Here is a 20,580-nt window from a genome sequence, read left to right as displayed (position 1 = left end):
TTCAAAATTATCATGAAGAAGATGAGTTATAACAAACAAAAACACAAACGTGTATGCATCTGCATCTGCATAGGTAAAATTCACAATTCTGAGATGCAGAGAGCTGGCCTGGAGCTGAGGCAGTATATTTAGTAGAATCATGATTTTTAATGAAAGAAATATATGAAGATTTTGTTCTCAAGATGAAAGGAATATTTTTAAGCCAGAGTGTTTCCTGTGAGTAAAGGCAAAATGTCTGTGGCGTGTGCTAGGAACCCTGGGAGCTTTGATCAAACGCCAGCTGTTACATCAGTTCTCTTGGTAATCTTTCTTGCTGATCTGTGACCTTGACCTTGGGCTTCTGTCTGTATGTCAACTCTATTTTAAGGTGGAGAAACTGTAGTTGACTTCAATAGAAATTATACACCAGTCTCAAAAAAGATGCCCCTGTGCATACATGTTACAGATAGGCAATTCCAAGAGAAAGGGCTTTGGTTTAAGTGGTAGTCATCGTTCTGTTAGAGACTGGGAAACAGACATTGAATGGTCTCAAGTTACCCTGAAGAAATGCTAAGGAAAACCTAAAAGCTATCCCTATGTTATTATGGATCTAGACTTTAAAAAAGAAAAGAAATGTGCTACCAAAGGAGTTTGTTAGTGACTGTTTTCTGATTTTCAATCTTCTGAATATAATTCTGAATTTTATTACATGAAGAGACTCATTTCTGTCCCCAGAATCGGCCTGTCGTTTCTCTTGCATTTATCTGGGTACTCAAAGATCCTGAGTATTTTCTGGCATTTTATTTAGTATATAACCATTATGAAAAACAAATGAAGATCCAGTATAGTATAAGTTCATCTTCACCTTTTAAATAAACACAGGTTTAAGATATTGGGACTTTCAGAAAATGAAATTCATGAAAAGAAATAATTTGTAAGGGATTGAGTGGACTTCAAAAACCATTTCTTTTCTCTAGAATTCACCACAAAACTTGTGTCTTTGGTACACTTATATGAGAGCATATCCTTCTGGTCAAAAGTGTGTTTTTTGTCAATTACAATTTAACAAGATGCTCGGAATCATGGAGTTAAGTCCAGCCCATAATAAACACCTGAGATAGTCAAGAAGCTATGCCTCCCAGTGATGCTTTTTTAAATGGGAGATTTAAGTGACTGATTTAAACCTGTGCAAGCCCCTTACAAGCAGGCTAAAGGTGTGGATCTGCAAGTTAGGAGCCAGGGCAGCCCTGAAGACCCCCCCCTCCATTTTCAATAGGGAGAAATGTGAGTGTTAGTGGATGCATTTATATAAAGTGTGAACCCTCCTGGGGGTGGACGGAGCTTTTAAATTTTAATTGCAGAGGGTGAGCATCTCATTTGAGCAAACTGACTTAAATAAGTTCTTTGTGTGTGTGTGTGTGTGTGTGTGTGTGTGTGTGTGTGTGTGTGTGTCCCTATGCCTATTTCCATTAATCCTCCAGCCACACGCCGATCTTCAGATGACGATAGCACTGCAAAGAAAGTTATCTTGGCTTTCAGCTTCTATGAAAAGATGCACATTTTGAAAAGAAGTTAGGAGTTTACTCAGAACTGCATTCTAGGCATCTACTCCACCTTGCAGTTGTCATCCCTGCCCTGTGTAAGAGCTGCAAAGGAATGAGCCTTCTTCTCTCTTTAAGTTTTTATTCCCAGCAGCATCCTCATGTTCAATTTATAGTAGGGCAATCGCTGTGGTCCTTGCTCCTTAGTAAAGGGTTAGGTCCCATATCCCAGAAGATTGCCCTGTCTTGCTCTGTGAAATTGTTGAGATTTTCTATCCTGATTTCTCACTCACGCTTGGTCAGAGAAGTGCTTTCCTCCCTCTGGATGAAGTGGTCAGTGGACAGGACTCTGGGATGTTCTTGCTACGTTTTCTATTAATACTTCATGAAACTCTGATGTACTTTGTAAAACTCTTTGTCAGGGAAGCCCCTCAAGGGACCTGAAGTGTAATCCACAGTAGACAGAGCTGTCAAAGGAGCTGCTGTTGACAGGCACAGGAAGGAATCCTTGAGCCTTCCTGTATGAGCTAGAGCCAAAGGTCCACATGTTCATTAACACTTCTGTGCAGAAATTTCTTGAGATTTAATACTCAGGTAGTTATGACTTGCCTATGAAGAAACTGGCAAATTTTCATGGGAACAATTGGAAGTCCTTGCTTAGACTTATTTTAAATAGCATGCTATGTGTCATTACAGATACTGAATCTAAAAGCAACTGGATAGTAGTCTTTATTATGTATCTTAAACCAAAAGTAATGGAGAATATAAAACATTGCTTTGGAAATAATCTAGCTACTTCAAAGAATGAACATTATGCTCATTCATAAACTGCTCACATGTGAACTACTTGCAACCCCTTTTGAAAATATACTCTTATAATTCAAACATTGATATGTGTTTCACTAAAGCATTCCATGTTGAAATTTCTATCTTAACCATATGATCAAGATTCCATAAATGTTTTCATATTTTATTTTTTTAGAATTCTCTCAGAATACTCTTTTTCTACTACATACTAAAGAACCAGCAAAATTCCTCTCATAAGAAAGATCTAAAAGATAATTTTATGCTTGTAAGTATTTTTAAGTTAATAAAAGCAGGGTTTGCTTTATAATTTTAATCTTGTTGAATAACAGACATTACATTAAATCAATAGAATTATATTAAATTTCTTTTAAAATGAATTAGTCCCTGGAGCACCATCATGGTTCTTTAGACTCTGTTTTGGTCCTAAAAACATATTTAAAAGAATATTTATTAATTGATAATAAGGTTTGCTTTACATGGAAATCATTTTTAAAGTTACAATGATCTGTGTGTTCGTGTGTCTGTAGTACTGAAGAGCAAACCCAAGGCCTGGGGCCGTGTATTCTACATAGGAAGCAAATGCCTAACACTGGACTGTATTCCAGCCCAGGAATGTGCGTCTAGAGTATAATTATATACATGTAATATAGTATACATATTTTATTAGATATTTATCCAGTATGTGCATAATATATTCTATGCGGTTTTTTTTTGGTTTTGTTTTTTTGTTTTTTTAAGCAGTGTTCTTTCACGTAGTTTTCCATTTTGTTGCTGGGGGAGTAGCCTTGGAGTTTCTGATGAGAAGATGTTGAAATGTCAGAGCAACTTAAGCACAGAAAGCTTTAAGCGTAGGCGCTCACACTGGCAGTGGTTTTGGTCTGTTGGGTGGAGCACAGTTCCCATCCTGGTGGCCATGCACTCTCTCTTTCCCACCTTTCTACTTTTCTCCCACGTGGGCTCCTAGACTGTGGAATGCCGCTGCCTGTGTCCAGGGTGGGTCTCCTCAGTTAATCTGCTCTGTAAGGAGTTGTTCTCACAGGTACGCCCAGGGATGGGAATTCCCGAGCTAGGTGTTTCTCAGTCTCAGCAAGATCACAAGATTCAGAAGCATCTCACACCACTGGGCTTAAGGCAAAAGGAAAGTAATGGAGTCCCCAATAAGAGGAGGCAGTCATGAAGTGTCTTCACTCTTCAAAGCCAACTGCAGACCAGTTGTGTAACCCACTGTGCTGCGTCATCTCTCAGAACATAAAAAAATCTGCAAGATCCTACTTGTAGACTCACATTTAAAAGTTGTTATTAAGCACGACAAATTCAATATATTTTATTTCATTTTCGGTCCAGAATGTGTTACTCTTAAAACTTTGAACAGCTAATTATGCTGAATAGAGAGCAGGAACCTTCCTTGTCTTAATAATTGGTAAATCTTTTTCATTTTTAGATTAACTGCAACTGTGGTAAGCAGTTGAATAAATGACCTCACTCTCACATCATCTCTTTCCTTCTGACTTCTTTTGTCATGCGCCTGCCTTTGGCATTTTCCCACTTAATGAAAAGTCTCGAGTGAACTGTGACTGCTCGGAGTCTTGGTGGGCAGAAGGGCTTCTAGCTTCCAGACAGTAAAACCTCAGAATGATGAAGTCCTTCCAGTACAGCGACTGATGGGATGAAAACTCTGTATTTCTTGTTATCTAGTGCGACCTTGTTCACCCATTTTATTCTTGAATTAGAGGAAAATCCACCTGGATATTAAGCTTTCTGAACACGCTAGTCAGGTGTGGCATACAGAGGTCAATGGTAGCATCACCCTTCATGAGCATGGGGTCTTCTGGGTTCAGATTCTAACTCATCTAGTGGGAACCCTTCCTTTATCAAATTTCTTTGGTATTTTGGGCAGAAAACGAAAAAGATTTAAATTTGCCTTTCTTTTATTAAATTTTTCACTTAAAACTTTAAAGGAGCCTTAAGATATTTTCTGAATCACATTTACTGTTTAACTGTGTCCATGTTCATTGGGCATGTAAGAAGAAATAGACCGCCCCGGGCGAAGAGGATTTTCCTTATACTATACTTATACTGTCCTAGATATGTGGGTCAAGGTTCAGGGCCCAGTGCTAGCATTCGCTGTCATAGCTCCCCGGCTTCATGTCATTCCACAGTGCTGAAACAGATCTCCATGGAGACTGGCGTCTGAGCGTTGTGTTGGATGACGTGTGAATGAGAAGCACGAACTCGGGATTTCCCGTTATCCCTCAAGTTAAACATCCGGGGTGGGTTCTGATTTAGGAAATGATTATTTATTTACCTGCAGTCTCGTTTTTCGGGGAAGGTAGGAAATAAACAATGAAACACGTACGTGTGTGTTACTTACTGTACAGCATTGGAGCCTCTTAGTAAACTGTGCTGTGTTCGCAAGGCCGTAGCTCATCCTTCCGTTGCAGTGAAGTATTTTTAAGGATACATACCTACAAATCACATGTTAAATGGATGTGGCTGTCATGTGTATGTGTGCATAGTGTGTGTGTGTGTGTGCAAACTATATTTATAATGTGTTATACCTTATGTGAAACTCACAATGCTGTATTCTATTCCTTATAGGTAATGAGCATGATGCCAGCTCTGTTTCTCCTCAACTATTTTTATTTTTATATTTTTAGATACTGACGTGCGTTTGGTGAGCAACGAAAGATGATGAAGAAAGAAAACCAGCATATTCCCTGAGACCTGGGTGCCAGCGCTGCCGCTGTGCTAAGGAAGTTGCGAGGCTGGCCCTTGCCTAGCCACTCATCAGTGCTGTAGTCTGCACCCGAGTTTGCCCCAGCCTCTGAGCCCCTCGTCACTGCCTGAAGATCCCCTGGTCAGAATGTTAACAGTGCATCTCTGCCCGACTGCTATGGGAGGTGATCAGGTGACGCTCACTTCCTGACGTCACGTGGGATCTTACTGACGAGAGGAGCTCTTTCACGTGAACGGAAGCCGAGCCCCTGTGAGCGCTTGTATTGAACATGACTCATGGAGAAGAGCTTGGCTCTGATGTGCATCAGGATTCTATTGTCTTAACTTACCTCGAAGGGTTACTAATGCATCAGGCAGCAGGGGGATCAGGCACTGCCATTAACAAAAAGTCTGCTGGCCACAAAGAGGAAGACCAGAACTTTAACCTCTCGGGCAGTGCGTTTCCCTCCTGTCAAAGCAATGGTCCCACTGTCAGTACCCAGACGTACCAGGGATCTGGCATGCTGCACCTCAAAAAAGCCAGACTGCTGCAGTCTTCCGAGGACTGGAACGCGGCAAAGCGGAAGAGGCTGTCTGATTCCATCGTGAATTTAAACGTAAAGAAGGAAGCGTTGCTGGCTGGCATGGTTGACAGTGTGCCTAAAGGCAAACAGGATAGCACATTGCTGGCCTCTTTGCTTCAGTCATTCAGCTCTAGGCTGCAGACTGTTGCTCTGTCACAGCAGATTAGACAGAGCCTCAAGGAGCAGGGATATGCCCTCAGTCACGAGTCTTTAAAAGTGGAGAAGGATTTAAGGTGCTATGGCGTGGCCTCAAGTCACTTAAAAACTCTGTTGAAGAAAAGTAAAACCAAGGATCAAAAGTCAGGTCCCACCCTCCCTGACGTGACTCCAAACCTTATCAGAGATAGCTTTGTTGAGTCATCCCATCCCGCAGTGGGACAAAGTGGGACAAAGGTCATGAGTGAGCCCTTGTCATGTGCTGCAAGATTACAGGCTGTTGCCAGCATGGTGGAGAAAAGGGCGAGTCCCGCTGCCTCCCCAAAGCCTAGTGTTGCCTGCAGCCAGTTGGCGCTGCTCCTGTCCAGCGAGGCCCACCTGCAGCAGTACTCTCGGGAACATGCTCTAAAAACGCAGAACGCACATCAGGTGGCAAGCGAAAGACTTGCAGCCATGGCCAGATTGCAAGAGAATGGGCAGAAGGACGTGGGCAGTTCGCAGCTCTCCAAAGGGGTGTCTGGCCATCTCAACGGGCAGGCCAGAGCACTGCCGGCAAGCAAACTGGTGGCCAACAAGAATAACGCTGCCACCTTTCAGAGTCCAATGGGTGTTGTCCCTTCCTCCCCCAAAAACACGAGCTATAAGAACTCACTGGAAAGAAACAACCTAAAGCAGGCTGCTAATAACAGTCTGCTTTTGCATCTCCTCAAAAGCCAGACCATACCCACGCCGATGAACGGGCACAGCCAGAACGAGAGAGCGAGCAGTTTTGAGAGTAGCACGCCCACCACGATTGATGAGTACTCCGATAACAACCCGAGCTTTACAGATGACAGCAGTGGAGACGAAAGCTCGTACTCCAATTGCGTTCCCATAGACCTGTCTTGCAAACACCGGATCGAAAAGCCGGAAGCTGAGCGGCCCGTTTCGCTGGAGAACCTAACCCAGTCCTTGTTAAACACGTGGGATCCCAAGATCCCCGGCGTTGACATCAAAGAAGATCAAGATACCTCAACAAATTCCAAGCTGAATTCACACCAGAAAGTCACTCTTCTTCAGTTGCTGCTCGGCCATAAAAGTGAAGAAACTGTTGAAAGGAACGCCAGCCCTCAGGACATCCATAGTGATGGGACTAAGTTCAGTCCTCAGAATTACACAAGGACTTCTGTCATCGAAAGCCCCAGTACCAACAGGACTACCCCAGTGAGCACTCCACCACTGTATACAGCCAGCCAAGCAGAGTCTCCCATCAATCTTTCCCAGCACTCTCTGGTCATCAAGTGGAATTCCCCGCCGTATGCCTGCAGTACTCCCGCTTCCAAGCTCACGAACACCGCGCCTAGCCACCTGATGGACCTCACGAAAGGCAAAGAGTCCCAAGCCGAGAAACCAGCCCCGAGTGAAGGTGCACAAAATTCCGCCACGTTCAGTGCCAGTAAACTGTTACAAAATTTGGCTCAGTGCGGATTGCAGTCTTCCGGGCCAGGGGAAGAGCAGAGACCCTGCAAACAGCTGTTAAGTGGAAACCCAGACAAACCTCTCGGTCTGATTGATAGATTAAACAGCCCTCTGCTCTCAAATAAAACCAATGCGGCTGAAGAGAGCAAAGCCTTCAGCAGTCAGCCTGCCGGGCCTGAGCCGGGACTTCCTGGTTGTGAGATAGAAAATCTCTTGGAAAGACGGACTGTCCTTCAGTTGCTCCTGGGAAATTCCAGCAAAGGGAAGAATGAGAAGAAAGAGAAAACCCCCGCACGAGACGAGGCTCCTCAGGAGCATTCGGAGAGGGCTGCAAATGAACAGATACTCATGGTGAAGATTAAATCCGAGCCTTGTGACGACTTCCAGACCCACAACACAAACCTGCCCTTAAACCACGATGCCAAGAGCGCCCCCTTCTTAGGTGTGACTCCCGCCATCCACAGGAGCACAGCGGCCTTACCAGTGTCGGAGGACTTTAAATCCGAGCCTGCTTCACCTCAGGATTTCTCTTTCTCAAAGAACGGGCTGTTGAGTCGCTTGCTGAGACAGAATCAAGAGAGTTACCCGGCAGATGAGCAGGACAAGAGTCACAGAAACAGTGAGCTGCCAACCCTGGAGTCGAAGAACATCTGCATGGTCCCGAAGAAAAGGAAGCTGTATACGGAACCACTGGAGAATCCATTTAAAAAGATGAAAAATACTGCCGTAGATACTGCCAATCATCACAGCGGCCCGGAAGTACTCTACGGGTCGTTGCTTCATCAGGAAGAGCTGAAGTTTAGCAGGAATGAGCTCGATTATAAATACCCTGCTGGGCATAGTTCAGCCAGCGATGGTGACCACAGGAGTTGGGCCAGAGAGAGCAAAAGCTTCAATGTTCTCAAGCAGCTGCTGCTCTCCGAGAACTGTGTGCGAGATCTGTCCCCACACAGGAGTGACTCTGTCCCCGACACGAAAAAGAAAGGACACAAAAACAACGCGCCCGGCAGCAAACCTGAATTCGGCATTTCTTCTTTAAATGGACTGATGTATAGTTCCCCGCAGCCTGGCAGTTGTGTGACGGATCATAGGACATTTTCATACCCGGGAATGGTAAAGACCCCTCTGAGCCCTCCTTTCCCAGAGCACTTGGGCTGTGTGGGGTCCAGACCAGAACCTGGGCTTTTGAATGGATGTTCCGTGCCCGGTGAGAAGGGACCCATTAAGTGGGTCATCGCAGATATGGATAAGAATGAATACGAAAAAGACTCTCCAAGACTGACCAAAACTAATCCGATCCTCTATTACATGCTCCAGAAGGGAGGGGGCAATTCTGTTACCACACAAGAAACCCAGGACAAAGACATCTGGAGGGAGCCTGCGTCAGCCGAGAGTCTCTCACAGGTTACAGTCAAAGAAGAGCTACTTCCCGCTGCAGAAACTAAAGCTTCTTTCTTTAATCTAAGAAGCCCGTACAATAGCCATATGGGAAATAATGCTTCTCGCCCACACAGTACAAATGGAGAAGTGTATGGACTTCTGGGAAACGCGCTCACCATAAAAAAAGAGTCAGAATAAATGTGTACCTGCCATACCACTTTGGGTCTTTTTAAAATTTAGTCAGTATGAACTTGAGATCTGTATAAATAAGAGCATGATTTGAGAAAAGCATGGTATAACTGAAACTCCTTCCTTTTGAAAGTATTGGTCACTGGTGATGTTTAAATATGCATACTAATTTTTGCTTAACATTAGATGTCATGAGGAAACAATTGAACTCGAGGTTGGTTGTTTACTATTTCTGTATGCATCAGATAACAACTGTGACTAGCCTACGAATGAACCTGTTTTTATAATCGTAAATAAGAGGCATACATTAAAATGCACAACTTCACCAGTAGTGGATTGATGCAACTTGCTGTCTTTATTAGGGTTGTTCATTTCCCATCTCAGAAGCCAGCCTACATAACGTGTTTGTAACATCCAAACTGTTAGCTATTTGGAAGATAACCAAATTAGGAAAAAAAAAAAAACCCAGAAGCCTTGTGCTGATTCACACCTCATCAGTCTAAAAGTAAGAAAAAGCAATGCTTACATTTTTTCACTTTTGCTAAACAAAATTCTTTTTAACTCTTGGAAGGGGTTTTGCGGTTCCCAATGAGTCTGCCCCACCCCAGACCTTTTCAATATATATATTTCTTTAAACCTTTTACTATTTAGTAACAATTGATTACAATAGAGGGGAGTTTAATAGATCCTTAAAAATAAAAGGCAGATTTCCATTTTTTTATATTTTGACTACTTTACTAAATTAATACTCCTCCTTTTTCAAAATTAGAGAAGGAAATCTTCACTCACCTTCAGGCTGTTTCCTGGACAATTGACTACTTAGAAATCGTTTTTAACAAAAGCAGAAATGGGTTTTCTTTGGATGGTTTTTACCGTCTCTTTTGAAAGTTGATCCTCACCACTCCTGTGGGACCCGTGACTTTACAACCAGGATTTCTTAATTCTGGACAGAGACACTGCATTCATCTGACTATCACATGAGTCTCTGGAACAGTTATTTAAATGCAGACTCCTAGGCAGCATCTCAGGTCTACAGAACACCGTCTCCAAGTGGACCCGGGCGTCCTCCTTCCGCCTGTATCCTGACATGTTCTGTATGTGCTTCTTCCGCACACTGATGTTTGAAAACTGTGGCTTAGGACTTTTCCAGAACATGAGACTTTAAAGTAACTATCTGATGCCTATACTTTTCCCCCAATACAGTCACATATCCACTCAAAATTTGCAATATCATAGTTCCAATCTTACTATTATATCTTTGGAAATCGGGTTCGGAATACTTTTTATGACAAAAAAAAAAAATTGGGTAGAGGGGACAACTTTCCTATCTGGGTCAACATCTCAGGAAAATCTGTGATTATTTATTTGCTCTAATTAGTAAGATTAACTTAATTAGCCTTAGGGGTGGAATAACAGGGCCACTTAGCAAACTCAGGTGATCCCAGGACGGTTGGGAAACTTCTTGAATACATCCTTACCTGCTAGTCAAACTGTCCTCTGCACAGCAGTGTTTATGGAGTTAACAGATTCAACCCAAGAAAGACATCAAACTCAGATTACCTGAAACCAAATCAAAGGGCACTTATCAATCCATGACAGGACCTGCACAGTCACTTCACGGATCAATTCATTTTAAACAGGCATTAAAAGTAAATACTGACATTGTCTTGAAAGAACTTAATATATAATTGAGCCACGTGGAATTTCAGTCTTGAAACAGGTTGGTTTTTAAGTTCATTTGTTTATAGCCCACAGTTCCTCCTCCAGGCAATATTTTTTGTTTTTCAGTTTTGAGCCAGGTTAACAACTGACTTATCAAAAACTTACTGTGTACTCAGCAGTTAAGTAGGAAGAAGTTTATTTGGAATTGTTATACATACTTGAAGTTGTTTCTAAGATTTTTTTTATATATATTACAAATGGACATTATTTCTTAATTACCTAAAATTCTAAATGGTTATTTTTTCTCAAGATGATTTGTAAATAGTTAATGGGTATGTTATATGGTAACCAGAGTGTATGTTATGCAACATCAGAGAAAGGAGAACGTGTATGCTTATTCTGCTATGAAAAATTCCACTGGCCAGTGAGGTACTTTACTCCATGTTTATACTGTGACAATCTCATTGTCTACACTATATAAATAAGCTTTACACTTAGTCATTTTTCTTGGTCATGGTGAAAGGGCTGGAGCCTTAGAAATATATTGTAGGATGCTGGAGTTCGTCCTCTGTTCACGGCGCAGTAGTCTTCTTACAATGGAACAGCACTTAGGTCAGGGAAACGTCCAGAGCCAGCATCGCTTCGCTTTGTTTTGTTTTGTTTTTGTTGGAATGAGAATATGTAAGACAAAAATAAACATGCCTATGAAGGATGCTGTTCTGACTTTCTAGAGAATAACCCCCCCCCCATGTTTTGTTTAGAGAAATCTTAAAGAAGAGAAAGGGCATAATACATCCACAAATTCACTTTGCATATGTAGATTCAAATATGCACATACACATTTTCGAGGACTATTTTCGATATCTGGGCAGTTTCTTCCTAATAAAGTCATTTGTGAATGGGTACTACAGCTCTCATTGACATCAGTAAGGTAGCATTACCTGTTTATTCTCTGCTACATCTTACAGAAGAATAAACTGGTGAGAGTATATATTTTCTATATATATACATATATATATATATAAATGTGTATATATATATATTGACTTGTTACATGAAGATGTTAAAATTGGTTTTTAAAGGTAATGTAAATAATGATTTCCTTAATGAAAAAATACATATTTTGTATTGTTCTAATGCAACAGAAAAACCTTTTAATTTCTTTGGTTCCTGTATATTCCATGTATTAAGTGTAAATATAATCAGACAGGTTTAAAAAAATGTGCATGTATGTATACAGTTGCAAGTCTGGACAAATGTATAAAATAAACCTTTTATTTAAGTCTGCGTACCTGCTGCATGACGACAAGTGCATGGGGGACCCTGTGCATCTGTGCATTCGACAGAAACCGTCTTAAGTCAGGGCAGATGGTCATCCAACACGACAGTATTCCATTTCCGGACATGACCTCTGTGGCTTATGCTTTGTGAGAAAATGTGCTTCGAATTCAAGGGTCTTAATTTTTTTTTCTTTTTAATCAACCACTTTCAACATTAAAGAACTCACAGAGCAACTTCACAACTCTTCAAATCCCATTGGAAACATAACCAGGAATAGTCCAGTGTTCCTAAATGCTGGAATATAGGCACATTACCGTTCATGGTAAGAATCTTGGGTTTACAGCCAGTTTTGATGCAGCCTGCTTAGTGATATTAATTTGCCATTTTTATTATTAAATTTGATTTCTTTATGTGATGTAATGAATTGTACATACCGCAGTGTGAATTTTTTTTTAAATCTTTTAGTGTTTACTTCCTGCAGTGAATTTGAATAAATGAGAAATGCATTGTCTCTAACTTGAAATGGCTTCTTTTTTGTGGGCTTTCTCTGGTTTTTAGGTTTTCCATTAATGTTAAAGTCCAAGGTCATAGAGAGAAAAAGGAAAAAAGCAATAGACATGTATTTTGTCTGTCTCAGAAAAATGAAGGGGGAAAAAAATAAGCAACTGATTAGCAAGTTAGTATATTTAGAAACCTGTAATTAAAGTATAGCTCAAAATGACAGCTGGCCTGTGGTCTGTCTTCCATTTCTCAGTATGTAACTGAATGACCACTACATGGTTTTGTTTTTTTTTTTTAAACTGAAGTTTGTACAGTGTTCCAAAATAAAGTTAATTAGATACATATACTTTGTCCTAAGATTTTTATCAGAGGCTCTTCTTTCATTTTTTAATGGGGTTGTTTGTTTTGAAGCCAAAAAAACAAGTTGTGTCACTTTCCAAATAAAGATGCATGTGTACAGGAGAGAAGTTGAATGAGGTGAGGAGTTGAATGAGGTATACATGTGTGAGCAGTGACCCGTATACATGTGTGAGCAGTGACCCGTATACACGTGTGAGCAGTGACCCGTATACATGTGTGAGCAGTGACCCGTATACACGTGCGAGCAGTGACCCGTATACATGTGTGAGCAGTGACCCGTATACATGTGTGAGCAGTGACCCGTATACATGTGTGAGCAGTGACCCGTATACATGTGTGAGCAGTGACCCGTATACATGTGTGAGCAGTGACCCGTATACATGTGTGAGCAGTGACCCGTATACATGTGTGAGCAGTGACCTGTATACATGTGTGAGCAGTGGTGGAGAGCATTTTCCTTTTGCATGTGCAGTAGCAGAGACTGAGCACAAGGCCCCGATCTGAGCAAGAGTTCGACCCACTGAGCTGTCTTCACAACTCAGTTTTCCCTCTGGAGACAAGGTCTCTCTAAGATACCTAGGGTAACTAGGTAACTTAGTTGGGGGGCCTCATGTCAGCTGGTGTGTGCTGCCTGGTTCTTGAGATCACTTTATTGTCCACACAAGCTTTGGACATAGATTGTTCTTTGGCCTCGTAAAAAGCTAAAAGTTATAGATCTGAGCCTTCAGACCCAGCTTATTTAGGGGGCGGGGGGGGGGGCAGGGATAAACATTTGTTTTTCTAGCAATCTGATACAGTAATGGTTTATATTTCTTCATGAGCTATTGGTACTTCAGGAGGAAGGCATTTTCCTGGCATCAGATTCGATTTTCTGGCACTAAAAACTTCTTCCAATCCCAGCAGGTATTTTCAGCAGGTTTATAGATGTTTAGGCTGAGGTACAGCTCAGTGGCAGAGGCCTCTCTAACACTCACACAAGCCCCAGCCCAAAACTTAAAGACACACCTTGCTATTGTACAGGCTTTTGTGCATAATGGCAGGTTTTGTCTTACTGGTTACATAGACTCGAACTTCAAAATGAGAGGTGGAAAAACCATGTTTTTATTTACATGGTGAGAAAACCTAAGTGCATTTGCCTGAGATAGATGGATGGATGGATGGATGGATGGATGGATTGACTGATTGATTGATTGATTTTGAACTCCAGATTTTATCCCCTTCCCAGTCCACCCCCATACCTCCTCCCTGCCCCCTTGTCTCCACAGGGATGTCCCTACTCTGCCCCCACCCCCACCAGACCTCTAAACTCCTTGAGACCTCCAGTCTCTTGAGGGTTAGGTGCATATTCTCTGAGTAAACTCAGACCCAGCAGTCCTCTGCTGTATATGTGTTGGGTGCGTCATATCAGCTGGTGTATGCTGCCTGGTCGGTGTTCCAGTATCTGAGAGATCTCTGGGGTCCATATTAATTGAGACTGCTGGTCCTCCTACAGAATCTCCCTCCTCCTCAGCTTCTTCCACCTTTGCCCTAATTCAGTCATAAGGGTCAGCTGCTTCTGTCCATTGGTTGAGTGAAAATATCTGCATCTGACTCGGGCGCTTGTTGGGCAGTCATGATAGGTCAATTTTTGTGATTGCTCCGTAGCCTCAGTAATAGTGCCAGGTCTTGGGGCCTCCCCTTGAGCTGGTTCCCGCTTTGGGCCTGTTGCTGAACCTTCTTTTCCTCAGGTTCCTCTCCATTTCCATCCCTGCAGTACTTTCAGACAGGAGCAATTATGGGTCACAGTTTTGTCTGTTGGATGGCAACCCCATCCACCCTGAATGTGCCCAATCTCACCTGAGATGAATCTTTAAAAGCACTACCAGTTTATGTGTGTGTGTGTGTGTGTGTATGTATATGTATATATGTGTGTGTGTGTGTGTGTGTGTGTGTGTGTGTGTGTGTGTATATATATATATATATATATATATATATATATATATATATATATATACTAAAGCACAGTGTCTTTAATACGAAGAGTCTTCAAAGCCAAATTGAGTTGGGATTACCCATGCTTGCAAGGTTCTATTTCATGCTTAATTGGCTTGGGGAATATCAACAACAACAAATTGAAATTTTATTCCCTGCCACTGGGATCACTAAACTGACCTGTTCTGCTAGAGCAAATAGATTTTAAATATTAAATTGGTAAATGTGCTGTGCCCTTCTGGTTTTTGTTCCCCAAAATTTGTAGGTAAGAGGATACTATGGTGGCTCGTAAGGGTAGGTGTTCTGCTGGCAGCATGTGGCATTGAGTTAATCCTCCAGTCCTGTAAGTAGTTAATGTAATACTATTTACGTTTTCAAGATGCTATCTTCTAGAGTAGGCTAAAGACCTCTCCTCCAGAAATCAGTAAATATATTCCCAAATTAGCAGGATAATTGGAACTAGTCTTAAAATCCTCTAAGTTTCTGCCACACTTGACCCACTCCAATGAGCATGTGTAAGGATATATATTGGAATTTTTGAGCCTTTTTAATGTCACAGAGAAGAGGAGCTGCTGTCTGCCTCTTGGTTTTTCCAACCATAATGGAAATGTTCCCCCAACTTTGAGAAAACTGTGCAGTCCTTTTCTAGTGATCTCTTCTCATTTGTGTTTGTCACTGTTGACCTTTGAGACCACTGTCCAAGAGGCAATGGTTTACAGGTATGGTTCCTGCGTGATCAGTACGCCAGGGAAGAGGGCTGCTCCAGGTTTATTGCCTTAGGCTTTTTAATTCAAAGACAACAGTGGGATGCGTTTCCTATAATCAGAAAGCTCCACTTTTCCTAAGAGGCTGAAGCCTTTCTTCCATCAGCCATTGTGTGAGTCTTCCCGAAAGCTAGGGGTAGCCCCTTGAAGTTTTGAGCACCCCATTGGCTGTGTTAGCCAGCCTTGTGGTATCTTCAAGCATGCCTTTACCTCTGGCCTGGTTTTGGGCATTGATTCTTCTTTGACAGCCACATGGGCAACTTTGAATGTAGTTGTTTTCTCAGGGAGAGAGCAAGAACCATCTTCACTTGGCCCCCTTCATACCTTCATAGGCTCCCTCTGTGCTGACTAGCTGTATGTTAACTGGGCACAGGCTGGAGTCATCTGAGGTGAGAGAATCCCAACTGAGAAAATGCCTCCGTAAGATCAGGCTGTAGGCAAGCCTACAGAGCATTAATTAGTGATTAACGTGGGAGGGTCCAGTCCATTGAGGGTGGGGACACCTCTAATCATGGGCTCTAAAAGAAAACAGGCTGAGTGAGCCACGGGAAGGAAGCCAGTAAGCAGCTCTTTCATGGCCTCTACATCAACTCCTGCCTCCAGGTTCTTGCCCTGTTTGAGTTCCTGTCCTGACTTCCTCTGATGATGAACTGTGATAAGGAAGTATAAACCAAACAACCCCTTTCCTCCCAGGTGTTTCAGCACAGCAATAATAACTCTAACTAAGGTACCCACAAAAAACAAATTGACTCTCATTTATCTCTACTTGGAGCAAAGCATCATTCACTTAGTTAAACTTATCAAAGCAGGCACCTGAGCACTGGCTTCACGGTTTTGGTCTCAGGTTAGGCCTGAGAGGAGACTCTGTATAGGCTGTGTGGCTATGAAGAATCCATGGGGTATCCCCACTTGTACAGGAACCTATTTGGTTTTCTCAGGAGTGAGGGGATGGAGCAACCAGCTATAGTTCCCTCAGGGGAACAGTAGTAGGTACTGGCCAGGCCAGAAGGTAGGAGTGCTACCCCTCATTCTGCTGAAAGACTGGGTGCTGAAAATCAAACACATATGTGAAAAGCCCAATCTAGTCACCAGGAGATTTTCCAGGAAGTGTGATGAATATTGTGTCTCCCACAAAGAAGCTATGAACTTCCACCCACCCACGTCCTTTCCTCTTTTTGAATTTGTTTTCTTCCTGCTAATAAAACTAAAAAGTCCCTCACAAGATCAAAGCTTTCAGATTTGATAACATCCCTTAACCCCCACCCCCCTTGGCAGTCTGAAAGCTTTAAAAGTGTGGTGGGCATTTATACTATAACTAAAGCCTTTTAGGAGGAAGGGGCGGGGCGTGGCTTTACAGGATAGTACTGTAGGCTTGTGCAGGCTAGCCTTCGATTTGCAGCAGTCTAGATTCATTTTCCCAGGGTTTGGGATTATAGGCATGAGCCACCATCTCCTACCCATTCTTGCTTTCCTAAAGACCTTCCTCCCTGGAAACAAACAACACGTTCTGTCCCTACCTCCCATCCTAGCCAGAGAGAGAGAGAGAGCTGTTGACATGTAATCCATTTGGTTTTATAACCCAGTGTCTTTCAGAGTGCCAAGATCATCTGTGTTCAACATTCTCTTCCATTAAGACTCCTTCCTATACCGACATTCAGTGATACTAACCATCCGGCCCTTCAAACAGCTCAGACTTCAAGTTCCTTCTAAGTATCCAGCCATCCTAAAGTTTATGTTTCCTCTAACTTATGTCTACCCATCTACGTTGTCATACTATTAACTTCTGAAGTTCAGCTTACCCCAGTCTCAAATTCAGTGTGCATGCTCTCTGCCAGGTTTTTCTAATCACCCTTTCCCTATGTTGGAAAACCATGACTCCAGATGGAGTTCCTCCTTGACTTTGGTTTATGATCACTATCATTCATCTGAGATTTCCTTAATCTGTTGCTTCCCACCCATCTCATATGCTGTCACTCTGAGTTTTAACTTGTCATTTCAAGTTTTCTGTATCTACTGGGCCTTCCTCCTCCCATTTCTTTAAAGACATTCTAGTTCAAAAGCATAAGAACCCACTGGGCTCTTCAAACAAAACCACTGATGACAACGGAAGCCTAGTTGAATTCAGTTAGATTCTTCCATGTATCCAAGGTCTTAGACATCTGTCCCTACATGCAGTATGACTCACTGTCTCTGAGCACTCCTGCCTAGGTGCCATAGGTACCTTCAGTCCCTTACCATTCTTTGCCTAAGGATTATTCACCACTATGGGATCAATGTGTTGGTGAGCCCACTACAAATGCTTAACACTTTTTGTAAGCTTCCCTTATTGCACTCATTAGAATAAATAGTATACTTCAGACTACTGTTAAAAAGTCAAAGGCAAGCAAACAGGTTCTTAATGATAAAGATTCTCGACCTCATGGAAGCTACAATTAATACTAGCCTACTTCAGATTCCCCCAAGGAACTACGAATTTCTGTGGATACAGAAATGACAACGGGTACCCAACTAGCTCAGCCATCAGCCATTGGAGTGTTTTGAATGTGGCAACTTCCCTATTGTGACCAAATCACTAGGATTTGGATGGAGCCGTACATGACTAATGAATGTACATAGCTTGATGTAGAGCTTATCTCATGTGGTGCTAAGCTGCTAGATAAGATTTCCCTTTCTTCTGATTGCACAGAATTGGCATAAATGTGTTTAGCAAGGGTGTTCTGTTTGCCGAGGGTTGGAATGAGAATTCATTTCCTATCCCTTGAGAAGAAATAAGATCTTGTCTGAAACTTCGTTGCACCCAGAATATTTGTGACTAGCCCTGAAAATGTAAATCTAGAGTATATTCAGGATGAGTAGGTGTTTTCGGTGACGATGAACCAGTTCACTCTCTCTAGTGAAGCAGTGCTGATAAAGGCCATTCCCAATTTCCACTCGTTATAAGACTGGAGGTTGTAAGGAAGAGAGGAGGGATGTCTGCCGTCAAGGCTTTTTAACATAAAAGGGATATTTTGGAGTTAGTCCTTAATTGAAGGACCATGAGGACAGATGGCTATAGTAAGAATGAGAACAGCAGTTACAAGTCCAGCATCCCTGCTTTTGCTTAAGTGAGGTCATTTCCTTATGTCCCAGATTTGACTTTCTGGACTGAAAAGGGAAAAAAAAAAAATAAGTTTTTGCTTTTTTTGCTTGAGAAAAGCAGGATGTCTTTTAATCTTAACTATTTAAAGGATAATCCTTTCTTCCTACATCAAAGATAAGAAGTCTGTTGGGAATCTATACATTTAAATCAGATTTATTTCTAGTGTGTTTTTGTCCTGGGGTAAGAATGTAGGCTCCTGGAAACCATGGACTTCATGGTGATCAAAAGCCGTATAGGTAAAATTTGGATCTGAAATGTGCCCCAAGGGTGGCACTGCTGAGAAGGGGTGGAGCCTGAGAATACGCTATGCTCTCTAGCACGAGCTCTTCATGGCATCCCTTCATCTCTTCCTGGCCACAAGGAGGTTGCTTTGCCCTGCCTCGTGCTCCCCATCAGCTTGTGGCGTCACAGGCCCAAAGCAATAAGGCCATCGAATGATCACTGACCAACTCTAAAACTACAAGCCAAAATAAGCCATTCTCTGTCATAAGACAATTGTGTCCAGTGTTCATTACACGCTCACTATTTTGCAATGTTTCAGTGGCTTTGCAGTATCTATCACATCAAAATAGGTTTTATTTAAAAAGTGTGCAAGAAGCAGCCAATGTTTGCCATACACCACATGCAAGTTTCCCTTCTATGAGTAACACTTTGATTACTGTAGTACATTTGCTATAATTGAGGAATCAATATTACTATATTAATAGCTAAGGCCCATAGTTTACACTAGTTTCAATTTTTGTATTTATTATCTATTATTTGATGAATTATACTGTATAGCACTATCATATTATCCTATAGAACAGACTTAGCACACTAAGACCTCCTGTGCCCGTGGCGCCCACCTTCACCCTGACTACACGCCCCTCCTTGAGCACAGGAAGTATTCCTTCTCTCGAACGTTGTCTAGTCAGAACCTAACAGTCCGTAGCCTTTCAGAGCTGCCTCTTTCACTTAGTGATAAGCACTGAAGATTGGTCTACATCTTGTGGTTTGATAGTTCACTTACTTTCATTGCTGATAACGACCCATTTGTGAATCATAACAGAGTTTGCTTGTGTGTTGACCTGTTGGAAGATGTATTAGCTGCTTCCAAGTTTGGATAATTATATGTAAAATTCTATAAACGTTACCATGTAGATTTTGGTGAGAACAGTGGTCTCTGCATTTTTGGGGGGAGTAATCCCAGCCATTTAGTAATTTAAATTTCCCAGCTTCCCTGGAATCAAGCAATGTTTAACTGTCATTCTGAATGTGTGCCAGTTTCATTGGCTGAGTCAGAATAGGCAAAATTAGGTTGAAGTGTTACCCTAGACAGGTGAGAGTTAGGAACCACACAGGTTTAGGTCATATCTGTGATACCCGTCTATCCTGAATCAGAAGATGCTCTCTTCAACCTCACCCTCACTGCAGATGTTAGCAGGATGGGGCATAGACTACCTCAGACTAGCAATGGGATAGCTATAGCAGAGGGGAGAGAAAACGGGAAAATGGGTTCTGAGTTTTAAAGAACATCGCACCCACCGTATTACCCCAAACAAAGTGTCCTTTTGCTTTGTTCCAACAGCTAGGAAGTGAAATTATGTAACTGACATGAAAGAATAATCATAAACATTCACTAGTGCATTTTACTGCTTGGTTTCCTAGTGTTCAACAATGATCTTTAATCGCTAAATTAAGTGCGATAATTAAATTAAGATTATATTTTGATGTTTGCCTTTCTTGTTCCAATTATGGACAATAGTGTATAGGAGCAAAAAAAAAAAGAAGAAAGAAAGAAAGAAAGAAAGAAAGAGAGAGAGAGAGAGAGAGAGAGAGAGAGAGAGAGAGAGACTGATCCAACCTTGAGGATTCAAAGTAATATTTGCTAATTCCAAGGAAGAGGCTTAGTTTTTAAGACTGCTCTGTGGGGGTTGCTAAACAGATGAGCAGATCTACTAATATATTGATTATGTTTGGCATTTATAACGCTATAGAACTCAAAATGACTGAGAATAAATTCTTTTCATCTAAGTTCAGTATAAGAATATAGGGGTATTCACTTATGGTCCCAATATAATTCTATATCTATCATACTTCATTTTTTACATTTT

The 20,580-nt window shown here is 41.9% G+C and overlaps 1 protein-coding gene across 5 annotated transcripts in view; it reads left to right on the top strand.

Annotated features, from left to right (window-relative positions):
* Nrip1 (nuclear receptor interacting protein 1) overlaps positions 1-12,597 on the top strand; it is an 86,425-nt gene extending 73,828 nt beyond the window's left edge. For all 5 annotated transcript variants that reach the window (NM_001358238.1, XM_006523050.3, NM_173440.3 and 2 more), the window contains one exon: positions 4,985-12,597. In NM_001358238.1, coding sequence (NP_001345167.1) covers positions 5,333-8,818 — 3,486 coding nt within the window. In that variant the 5' untranslated portion in view covers positions 4,985-5,332 and the 3' untranslated portion in view covers positions 8,819-12,597. The remainder of the gene's footprint in view (positions 1-4,984) is intronic.
* Positions 12,598-20,580: the final 7,983 nt, after the last annotated feature.

This window comes from Mus musculus, chromosome 16 (genome assembly GCF_000001635.26).
Source record: "Mus musculus strain C57BL/6J chromosome 16, GRCm38.p6 C57BL/6J".
Classification (NCBI taxonomy): Eukaryota; Metazoa; Chordata; class Mammalia; order Rodentia; family Muridae; genus Mus; species Mus musculus.
This window is presented reverse-complemented; position numbering and strand designations above follow the sequence as displayed.